General features: G+C 45.1%; 1 protein-coding gene across 2 annotated transcripts in view; it reads right to left on the reverse strand.

Annotated features, from left to right (window-relative positions):
* Positions 1 to 12,397, reverse strand: part of Eva1a (eva-1 homolog A, regulator of programmed cell death) — a 48,645-nt gene that overhangs the window by 10,209 nt on the left and 26,039 nt on the right. For both annotated transcript variants that reach the window (XM_075983787.1, XM_075983788.1), the window contains exon 2: positions 11,524 to 11,686. In XM_075983787.1, the coding sequence (XP_075839902.1) occupies positions 11,524 to 11,623 (100 nt within the window). In that variant the 5' untranslated portion in view covers positions 11,624 to 11,686. The remainder of the gene's footprint in view (positions 1 to 11,523; positions 11,687 to 12,397) is intronic.

Below are 12,397 nucleotides of genomic sequence, written 5' to 3' on the forward strand. Positions count from 1 at the left end.
TCTTGACACAGCGTAGAATTACCTGGGAAGAGAGTCACAAAGAGAATCTGTCTAGACCTGTAGAAGATCGTCTTGCTAATCTTAATGGATGTGAGAAGCTCAAGCCCACTGTGGGCGGCACCATTCCCTGGGGTTGGGTCCTGGACTGTATAAAAGAGGAAGAGTGAGCAGGGTAGTAGGTAACCATGCATTTTTCTCTCTGCTCTTGACAGTGGATATGATATATTCTAGTTGCTTCAAGTTACTGCCTTAATGATCGCCTGTGATCTGCAACTGTAAACCAAACGAAACCTTTCTTCTTTAGAGCTGCTTTAGTCAGGGGATTTTATCACAGCAACAGAAACGAAACTGAGACACAGCAGGTTCAATGCATCGTTGCTTGGACAGATATCATGGCAGTGTCAGTGCTGGCAGAGGAGAGGTCACCTTATCTCACGGCACACAGGAAGTAGACAGGAAGACAGGAAGAGGCCAGGGAAAATGTATCTACAAGGACCCTTTAGTGACCTACTCCTCCACTAAGCTCTGCTTCCTAAAGTTTCCAGAAAATGCTAAAACAACACCCCCAACCAGTGACGAAGCCCACAGCCCATAGCCTTTTGAGAGACACTTTACATCTGAGCCGTGTGTATGCTGGATCACATATGTATTGTGGAGGTGTATGTATATACGATGAAATAACATCAGAAGAATAGAAAATGGGACCATAAGATATCTCAGTGGGTAACGGTGCCTGCAGCCAAGCCTGACAACCTGGGTTTGAGCCCCAGGCCCAGCACGGTGGAAGGAGAGAACTCTTACAGGCTATGTTCTGACTTCTACATGCCTACCGCGGCATGTGCATGCACATGTGCACATACACAAGCAACAAAACCCTCTTAAGTTTACAAATAAGTAAATAATAAAGAACTTTTGAGAAACTTTATAAAGCATGCCATTTAGTTAAAGGGGACTTACTTTATGGCAGTTTTACTGTGAGCCAAGTGCTTTGGAAGCTCTCAGCAGCTAAGAGCACAAAGTCCTCCATTCTCAGCCAGCAACAGAAACCCGAAACTGTAACACTTTCTCAAGTGTTCAAATTTGTGACTGGCTCAGTTGAGCTGGGGAAGTCTAAGGCCTTCTACTGAAAGAACACCTCCTGCACACCGAGCTCACGAGAAACTCCAGCTAGATTCTGTGCAACTACTGCACTGTCAAGACAGATGGATCTGCAGGTTATTGGTTAAACAAAAACTGTAAGTTGGGACTAGAGGACTGGCTCAGCTAATAAAGGCCTTGCTGTGTAAGTGTGGGGACCTGGCCCCAATCTCCAGCATCCCGTAATAATAAGCTGGGAAAGTGGTATATACTTATAATCTCAGTGCTGGAGTGGTAGAGACAGGCAGACACTCGGAGTTCTTCCAGGCAAACTAGTCAGCTTCAGGTTCAACGAAAGACCCAGTATCAGAAAATCAAGTGGACGGCAATAGTAGAAAACACCTGACGTCAATCTCTGACCCCCACAATGCATAGCGCACACATGTACACGCACTCATATATACATACACACCAATACAAATGTGTGCTTATACCACACACACAAAATAGGAAAAACATATGAGCTAAGTGTAGTCGAGTTTAGTTACAATCTTAGCAAGTGGGAGGATCAGGAGTTCAAGGCCTGCCCCACCTACATGAGACCCTGTCTCAAAAAACACCACTATACATACTTTACACACACATGTACACACATACATATACACACACATATGCACACATGCACACACATAATACACACACACACACTTACCTTTAACAATCCACCAACATCTCTTCACAAAATACTACTAAACACAAAATCAAACGACAAATTAGAAAAGATCGTTTGTTATATTAGCAGAAGCATGGGATCAACACATAAAGAATACCTAGAAAAAACATTAAGAGAGATAACAAGAGGGCTGGAGAGCTGGCTCAACAGTTAAGAGCACTGGCTGCTCTCCCAGAGGACCAGGGTTCAATTTCCAGAACCCACACGGCAGCTCACAATTGTCTGTAGCTCCAGTTCTCGGGGATCTGATGCCCTACTCTGATCTCCCCAAAGCTGGTATATATACCTGCAGGCAAAACACCCATACACACAAAATAAAAAAATAAAGATTTTTAAACAAAATAAGTAACAACTGATAAAGAAAATTTGGAAAGGATCTGAGTAATTCACAGAAAAAGAAAGCACAAGGGATGGGTCTTTGGCATATGGAAGATGCCCCTGAGATGACTGGGACGCTGTGGGCCACAAGCTACCTTTGACAGGACTCCTGCATGTACAAACAAAGTCCACTGAAAGCGAGGTATGTCTGTTCAGTTATGTAGCCTTTACCTGCTCTTGAGCTACAGTGGAGTTAAATTGGTAGAACATAAGCTGGACTCCAGAGCTGAAAACACTGTCATTTTATAGGAAAACAAAGTTTGCTGAGCCCTGGTCAACAGAAATTAAATTACATGTAGGCAGCCTTTTCTGTCTATCAGATTGTCAAAGCTCCAAACACAACTGAAAACATTGTCCCCGGGCTTTGCGTGTTTCTCTTTTAAAAGATTAGTAGAGCTCTTTAGGTGGCAACTTGATGACATTTTTCCTTTGACTGGGACGCGATCCAGCCACTGTCCTCTGGGAAACCGAGTCTGGAAATGCACTTGAACGTGTACGCTGTCATTACTTATCACTGCTCTATTTGAGAGTTCTGAGCCATTCCCGCTGGCCCTCTGCAAAGGGCCTAAGCTTGGGGCCATCTGTGGAATGGAGGAGTAAGCAGCTGTCTAACAGAACAGGGAAGGTTGCTCTATAACGACCCACAGTGTCTCCAGGACAAAATGCTTAGTGGTATTGTATTCAGTTCACTCCTCATACAGGGGAAAGATGACCAGAAGGTAGACCAAAGTCTACGAACAGAACTGGATGGAGAGACGGCTGTGAGATTAGACTTCCTCCGTGTCTTTTCACAGGGTGATAAGGAGGAGAGGACAGGACGTACCCAACATGTGCTGATGGGAGTAGGTAGACTGACCAGCAAGAAGCCCACTGAGAAGGTAACATTAAAGGAAAACCCTAAAAGATGATTAGGGTCCTGAGCATACACTAAGGACCCAATCATTAAGTCAAAATGAGTAATTATTCCATTTATTCTTTCTAAGGACCCTATTAGAAATTATTAATGAGGCTATTATTATTAATGAGATTATTATCCTCTCTATAAAGCATCATATACTGGTTAATGAGTTGCTTGCAAAGAGTTACGATGGAAATTGTTAATTCCCTCAATACAATTGCTGAGGCAGAAGGGCTAAAATACAAGTCAAGGAACATGGATGGGTGAGAGAAATACAACAGCGAGAGACGGGAGAGAACTCCCCAGCCTCCTATGGGTGAGAGAACTCCCCAGCCTCCTATGGGAGAGAATTCCCCAGCCTCCTATGGGTGGGAAAACTCCCCAGCCTCCTATGGGTGAGAGAACTCCCCAGCGTCCTATGGGAGAGAACTCCCCAGCCCCCTATGGCTGGGAGAACTCCCCAGCCCCCTATGGGTGAGAACTCTCCAGCCTCCTATGGGAGAGAATTCCCCAATCACCTATGGGAAGAGAACTCCCCAGCCTCCTATAGGTAGAGAACTTCCCAGCTCCCATGGGAGGAGAACGCCCCAGACTCTAAGGGCAGAGAACTCCACAGACTCACTAGACGACCAACTTAAGATTTACACTACCTGTAGCCAACAAATAGCATTAACAGTTAAAGCATACATTTTGATTATTTTGGTAGGTGTATGTGCTTGTGATGTGTGCCTATGTGTATTAATGCTTGTGTGTGTGCGCACACATACATGTAGAAGCCAGAGGTTAACATCTGGTGTCTTCCTTGATGGCCCACCTTACACACCGAGACAGCCTCTCTCCCTTGGGCTCTGAACTCACCCATTTGGCCAGTCTAGCCAGCCAGCTTGCTCCAGGACATCCTGTCTGCACCTCCCATGCACTGGGATTGCAGGCAGGCCATGGGGCATTTATGTGGGTGATGAGGATCTGAACTTCAATCCTCGCACTTGCATAGCAAGCTCAAGACAGCAACAAAATAAAGAGAATTTCATCCTCACACCTGCAGATAGATCAGTCTGCAACAGAAATACAAATTATGGATTGGAGGCAGGAAGACAGTAGACAATGCCATTATGGTTATTTGGGCAAATGCAAGATGAAGTTCAAACTAACTCAGTGCTGGGAGCCATGAAGGGGAAACACAACTGAAGGACCGGGAGGGGTGATCGGACTGACCTTAACCAAAGGGATGGGGTCTATATAGAAGACATATGTACAGGTGAAAATTGTATTTCTGAGTTAGGTAAACAGAACAGTCTAGTCTAGGCTGAGCCCAGGAGGCTATGGAGCTCAAGTAGACAGCAAAATGGGAATTATCTAACGTACATATGACTCAAGTAAAAGTTAATATTCTAATCCAATATTCTTATAAGGCGCCACCAATGAGTTACAGAACACAGCGAGGCAGGCAGGGGAGGGGTGTGGCTCAGTCACTAAACCATTTGCATTGCAATCACAATGATCTGAGTTTGAGACCCAGAACCTATCTTTTTTTTAAAAAAAAAAAATCCAAACATGGTTGTGCTTGCTTGTAATCCCAGGGCTGAGAAGTGGAGTCAGGCCAATTCCTGAGGCTTACTGGCCAGCCAGCTTGGCTATACTTCTCCAGTTTCAGAGAGAAACTCTGTTTCAAAAAACCACATAGTAGCCTGCAGAATGGCAGCCGAGGCTGTCCTTTAGCCTCCATATGCACGGGTATTACGCATGCACTGCACACCCAATACCACACAGAAACAACATACCAAAAAGACAGACCATCAAAATAATATAAAAAGTGCACAGCCACCAATCTGATCCTAGTACCCACATACAAATTACAGTCGAGCGCAGTCGCATTTAAAACTGACAGACAGCAGAAGTACGCGTGTTATACAGTATACACGCGTGTTCTTTACCCCCAATAGCACATGATTACATATTTATTTCACTTCATATTCAGCACAGTTTCTCATTTTGTCCATCAAAATTATTCTGAGGGTTCTCATCCTCATAGTAATTGTTCCTGCCTACATCTCTAATGATGCCCTGAGAAGAAATTCCTAGCAATGGGACTCCTAAATACATAATATATGTATGTTTAAGGCTTTTGGCAGATATTGCAAAACTGTTGCCTGCAGAGCTTCCATCCGCCTGTGATTCCACCGGCTTTGCGTGTAAGCACTGGCCTCCCCGCACTCATCTTTCATGTATTTGTTAGAATTTTAAACTGCTCAGTTTCACCAACCATTTGCATTTTTTCCTTATGTAAACTGCTAATTCTGATCCTTCATTGCCTTTTACTCTTGGAACTCTTTTATTAAATTTGTGAAATTTTGTTATATATTTCAATATTTTATCATTAGTAACATTTTTTTTTTCTCTTAAAGAAAGTCTATCCACTCTTCCTCTATCTCAACCATTGGATATGGGAGCAGGGAAGAAGATACCTTAATTAAGGGAGGAGCCATTTTAGTGTTGACAAGAGACTTGGCTCTAAAGGGGTTCCCAGGTGTCCAAGGAGATGTCCCCAGCTAGGTCCTTGGGCAGAAGAGGAGAGGGAACCTGAAATGGCCCTATCCCATAGCCACACTGATGAATATCTTGCATATTACCATAAAACCTTCATTCGGATGGAGATAGAGACAGAGAACCAAATTGGAGCACTGGACTGAGCTCCCAAGGTCCAGATGAAGAGCAGAAGGAGGGAGAACATGAGAAAGGAAGTCAGGACCGCGAGAAGTGCATCCACCCACTGAGACAGTGCAACTGATCTAATGGGAGCTCACCAAGGCCAGCTGGCCTGGGACTGAATGAGCATGTAATCAGACTGGATTCTCTGAATGTGGCTGACAATGAGGGCTGACTGAGAAGCCAATGATAATGTTTTGATTCTAATGCATGTACTGGCTTTTTGGGAGCCTAGTCTGTTTGCATGCACACCTTCCTAGACCTGGATGGAGTGGGGAGAAGTCCCTGACTTCTCTTAAGACTGGAGAGGGAAATGGGGAGGTGGGAGAGTGGGAGGAAAATGGGAGGAGGTGGAAATTTTAATAAATAAATTTATAGAAAGAAAGAAAGGAAAGAAAAAAAGAAAGAAAGAAAGAAAGAAAGAAAGAAAGAAAGAAAAAAAGAAAGAAAGAAAGAAAGAAGGAAAGAAAAGAAAGAGTCTATCTAGTATGGTGATTGCAACTGTAACCCTAGGACCTATAAAGCAGAGGCAGAGGCATTGCCATGAGTTAGGGGCCAGTCCAGGCTGTTCTATTTATCGTTCCTGTTCAGGGAGTATTTTGTGGAACTGATAATTATTAGAATAGTTAATGTTGAGGGTGGCTATTTGCTGTGAAGATGGTAACGTTTTACAATAGTTATGGTATAAGATTCATGTCACACAGACACTGGACAAGACATATCCAGAAGCAAACAGGAAGATCATAGTACCATGTCACAGGCTCTGCTGGGATCAGAGGCCATGGGGGTCTGCTGGCTTCCATCTAAACACACATTAACCCTATCTAGAGAATCAGAAAGTAAAGCCAGCCTCTCCCCAAAGGAAACAATAAAAAAAAAAAACAAAAAAAGGTCCTTTCCTCTTCAAATAACGTCCATAAACGCCAGCTAACAGACAAAACAAAAATCAGCTACCAAAAGATGAAAAACTCACTCGAGCAGGCAGGAGGGTTTCCGCGTGTAATCAAAAGGCTGCTTCTGTATAAAAATGACTGGTCCATAGAAACAACTTCAGGAAGTCAGTCATCTTGCAGAAAAGCCCAACTCTGAGTTAAGAAAGAGACAAATATGGGGGCTCCCAGATTTACATAACCTTCTATCTCCTTCTCTCTCTCTCCTGGGAGGCTCAAACACCTCATATAATCCCTAAAACTCACACATACATACACACACAAGCAGAGAGAGAGAGAGAGAGAGAGAGAGAGAGAGAGAGAGAGAGAGAGAGATATTTGCCAAAGGACTAAGACAGTTGGGTGCATTAGAAGTAGCAATGCTTAAAAAAGGGGGGGGCTTCATGGGTTAGACAAGAGGCAACTTGTATTAGTCAGGACTCATGATCAGAGGCTATAGAATCCCATAGTCTGCAGGCTGGAGAACCGAGAAAGCCAACCACTGCTCAGTTGTTGGAGCAGCTGAAAGCCCCAGAATAAGAGGGACCAGTAACTCAGGCTGAAGGCTGGTAGGTTTAATGTTGATGGAAGTCCCCATTGAAAAATGGACTATCTTAGAGTCTGATGTCAATGGTCAATGACAGCAGCAAGAAAAACCACTCAGGAAAAGTCACACCTACCTGTGATGTTTCCCTGCAATTATCAACTTAACACACTCTTAAATCTAAGGTGGAGACAATCTCAGTGGTTGTCTAGCTCAAGCTGGCCTGTTTGCAGGTCTGAGGGAAGTTGTCTTAACTGAGTTAACTGAGGTGAACAGACCCAGCCCACTATGGGCAGCACCATTCCCTGCGTAGGGGATCCTATATTGTCTAAGAGGGAAGACAGTGAGCCGAGTACATGCATGAATGCCTTCATCCTCTCTCTGCTCTTGACTGTGGATATGACTAGCCTCTTCAGATTCACGACACTATAACTCTCCTGTAGTTCTGGACTCCAACCTGGAATGGGGAGCTAAAGCAAACCCTTTCTTTTTCAGCTGAGCTGTTCTGTCAGGGTTTTTATCGCCGTCACAGCAAAGAACACTAAGACATCACCAGTGAACGAGTTTCCCCCTTCTTCCTCGTTATTGTTCCACTCAGACCTGCAGCCTATGAACAGAGCCACCCACACGCAAGATGAGTCTTCCCCACCTGGCTCGCTGTCTCGTGCCAATCTCTGTAAGGTCTGTTAGACAAACCCATATGCATGCCAAAATTCTAGGTACTTCTTGATCCATTCAGGTAGACAATGAAGACCAACCAGCACACAGCTGAAACACTGGAGTAAGCAGGAGACATCGGGTCCCCTTGAAACTAATAACCAGGTAGAGGAGAAAGGGCATGAGAGAGAGCAAGGCAAGATCAAGGTTTTCCCACAAGTCTCTCCTGCCATGTTTTCTAGCTTCTAATCTATGACTATATTTTTAAAAGGACAATAGCTATTTTTTTCTAATGTATTTATCTTTGCTTTTTAAAATCACCTTTTCATTGCCTTCATAGTTGAGGCATGTCCCTGATTTCAGAATTTAAAAAAAATGTATGTGTGCATTTGTGTGTGGGTATGTGCACGTGCGTGCAGGTCCCTGTGGAGGCCAGAAGAGGGCGCAAAGTCTCCTAGTGCTGAAGTTACAGTAGGTTATGAGAGGTCAAGTGTGGGCACGAGGAACTGAATGTGGGGATCCTTTATAGGAGTAGCATTCACTCTTGACTGCTGAGCCATCTGTTTAGCCACTCAGAAAAATTTTAATCATTGCCTTTTCTATTACACATGAGAAATTTTATCTTAGACACCCAAGTTCCCATTTTCTGGCCTTCACTTTAAAACTTAGCCATGATTATTCAGTTAAAAAAAATGCTCCCATGTTATTTATTTATTTATTTATTTATTTATTTATTTATTTATTTATTTATTTGGAAGGGGGTAGCATTTGTGCCTTGGCATGAATGTGGAGGGCAGAGGACAACTTCCCATCATGTGGTTGTTCTGTCTTCCCATCATGTGGCTCCTGGGATCCCAACTCAGGCTGTCAGGCTTGATGGCACACATCCTGTCCTGCTGAGCCCTCTCCTCAGCTCCCTCCCCATGCTCACTTACGGGAAGGAAAAGGTTTACTCTATTCCACATAATAATTCATTCCTGTGTAATGGGGTAGGGAAAAAGAAAGAAGACAGGAAAATAGGACCATGGGCTTTTTCAGCCTCAACAGGATCACAGGACATCCAGTAAGCAGCAGCCAATTCAATGAATTACCACATCCAGTGGCCACAACCCAGGGTCAGGCTGGTAAATATGGAAACTCGCCAAGGGCCTCCTGTGCTGAGCAGGGAGTCAAAGTCCAGCGCACTGTTTGTTCTCATCAGAGGAATTTTCATCCAAGAGCTGGTTTGCAGGCATCCTTGCGACTGTGGAAAGCCTGGACCCTCTGGCTGCCTGCCTCCAACCTCACTGCGGGGCAGTATTCAGGATAGAGTCAGTAGAGCCCCCTCCAGTCACTGTGCAAACATGGTGTCACAGCCGCAAACTTCCATACCCTAGCTTTGGTTTCCTTTATCCCCACAAAGCTGGAATACACAGCAAAAGGGCTGGAAGTGTAGCTCTATGTGTAGGGTGCTAGCTTAGCCTGCATAAACCCCTGGGTTCAACCTCCAGCACAGACCACATGTGGTGGCAGAAAAACAAGAGACAGTCCAAGACATTAAAAATATAAATAAATAAGAGTGAAATCTCTCTGGTGTGTGGATGCCCAGGAAGGAGGCAGAGGTCTCGGATTTCCTGAAATGGGGCAGAGTTGGCTTCTCCACATCATGAAAGAAGATCCAGGATGCATAGCACCGATGGACTAGCTACCCTATGATGGTCAGTGTTGATGGTCAACTTCACAAACTTCGGTGCACCCATGAGAGATTGTCTAGATTAAGGTTAGCCTCTGAGAGTGTCTGGGAGAGATGAGATTCTCTTTTTAAAAAATATATATTTGATAACCCTTTGAGAATTTCATACTTGCATACAATGTCTTTTGATCATGTTCACCCACCCCCTCCCCCAGCTCCTCCTAGACTCAACCTTACTCCCTTCCAACTTCATGGCCTTTGGGAGATTATATTTATTATGTTACTTAACGCGAGAAATCAATCTCAGTTAGGAAAGGTGGACAGAGAACCAGATCCAAGTAACGACATGCCTGTGCTTGCTGCTCTCTGACCCTGGTTGTGAGGACTGCCTTGATTTCCATGATGGGCTATAACATTAAACTATAAGCCAACACACACCCCTTCTTTCTTGAGTTGCTTTTGTTGGGGTGCTCTGTCATAGTAGCAGGAACAAGACACGCCCCATCTTGCCAACCACTGCTGAATCAGACAGGTTAGTCCTCAGAAGGTCTCTGACCATGGATGAGCCATTGTAAATAGAAGCATTGGGCTTTACATTTGAATTCTTAAGTTACCAATATGAGCTCTGGCTAGAAAAGTTAGAAAATAAAACCCTTCCCCTAAAGGGAGACGAATCAAAACATCAGCCCCTTCTTCATGCAGTATCCATACAACTCCAGGCAAAACAAAACAAAATACAAGCAAGTTTTCAAAGCACGAGAGATTAAAACACTCACTACAGCAACATAGAAGTTCTGGTCATTCAAACAAGAGACCATTTCCACATGCTATTAAATACCACCTTTTATATGAACAATGTCTGGTCTCCAGAAAAAAAAAAAGGAGTCAGCTGTGTTGGTGAAGAGCAAGACTTTGAATCAAGAAAAGGTAACATCAGGTTTCTGAGAGTCACATTCCTCTGCTCCCTCTCCTCCAGAAGGCTCTTAGACACCTCAGATGACCCCAGAAACACAACACGCACACACTCACACGCATGCACACCCTCTCTCTCACATACACTCATATGTATACACAGTCTCTCTCTCACACACACACAAACACACATACACATCCTCACACGCATACACATCTTCTTTCTCATACACCCACTCACATGTATACACATTCTCTCTCTCTCTCTCTCTCACACACACACACACGCATACACATCCTCACTCACATGCATACACATCCTCACTCACACGCATACACATCCTCACTCACACGCATACACATCCTCTCTCACACACTCTTACATGCATACACATCCCCCCCTCTCTCACACACACACACTCACATGTATACACATTCTCTCTCTCTCTCTCTCTCTCACACACACACACACGCATACACATCCTCACTCACATGCATACACATCCTCACTCACATGCATACTCATCCTCACTCACACGCATACACATCCTCTCTCACACACTCTTACATGCATACACATCCCCCCCTCTCTCACACACACACTCACATGTATACACATACTCTTTCGCACACATATACAACTCACACCCACACCTCCCCCCCACACACACACTCATGGACACAGAAACCTGTGTAAGTTTGAGAACCTTCCTCAGGATGCTGGACTCCTCAGTACCTTGCTTATTGGCTGATGTGCTGAGGACAGAAAGCAGCAGCGGCCGTGGCCGAAAAGCAACTAAACATTTCTCCAGAAAGACAAGGCTGTTGTGAGCTTTCGCCTGCTGAGTTAGAGAACATCACACTTAGGTAAGAACCTGAAGAACTTCCATCTAGCACAGAGCCTCCCTGTGGTGACCATACACTTCTCTTCTAACATAACGCCAGGTCTGGTCAGCAGGAAGCAACTGGGGACTCAGTGCTGGGTCACCGGGCTGGCCAGCAGACACCAGTACCCACCTGAGATATAGGAACAGGCTGCCAGGATGCTGCTGAGCAAAGCCATCTCCAACGGCTCCGCGGCCACGGGCTCCGTGCTGGGGCTGAGGGGCAGCCTCATATGGCATCGGGAGGAGAGCTCCTGGACACGTCTGGATCAGCGTGGCCCCCTCCCTCTCTTCTCCTGTTTGGAGACATAAAAGGAGCAATGAGGCAGTCTGCTTTCCTGGGCTTCTGTTTCCAGCAGCCTGTGCTCAGCAACTACGAGCCGGGGTTCCAGAGGAAGCCACCTTTCCCAGGCAACATCTGGGTCCTGCCCTTTGATCGGGCGAGGTGCCCGGCTTTTAGGAGGCAGTAACACTTCACGTGTCTTTCCTGACTTTTCTCCTTTCTCCGCCCCACTGCGGCCCTCCCTCAGGAAACTCCTCGTCTGTTTCACTGCGTTTTTCCTCGTTCATCTCTGAGGAACGGTCCATTAGAGCCACATCATCACCTCGGTGACTGCTCTGCTCCTGATATTTTCTGGAAGCCTGCACCGATGACACACATGTACTTTGATCAGGTGCCTCGTCCCTCGGGTCAAAATACGCCACCCTTGGCGATGGGTAAGAGATGCCCATCCCACAGCTGCCACCATGTGTCCAGCTCTAAAATGCCCATAAGGACTTGGGAGCTCAGTCTGCTCCTGGATCCCAGGTCCATGGCTTCATAGCAAAGATGTGTCAGGGATGAGAACCAGGATGGGGAGATCTCAGAGTCCAGAAGTGAGAGAGGTTTTTAAAACAAAACAAAACAAAAAAACAACAATAAAGCGGGGTAGCAGACAGAGGGATAACAGAAAAGGCTGTTTTAGACACAGCAGTAGGTGAATTCCCCTGAAAAGGTACCTAATATT

This window comes from Microtus pennsylvanicus, chromosome 8 (assembly GCF_037038515.1).
Source record: "Microtus pennsylvanicus isolate mMicPen1 chromosome 8, mMicPen1.hap1, whole genome shotgun sequence".
Classification (NCBI taxonomy): domain Eukaryota; kingdom Metazoa; phylum Chordata; class Mammalia; order Rodentia; family Cricetidae; genus Microtus; species Microtus pennsylvanicus.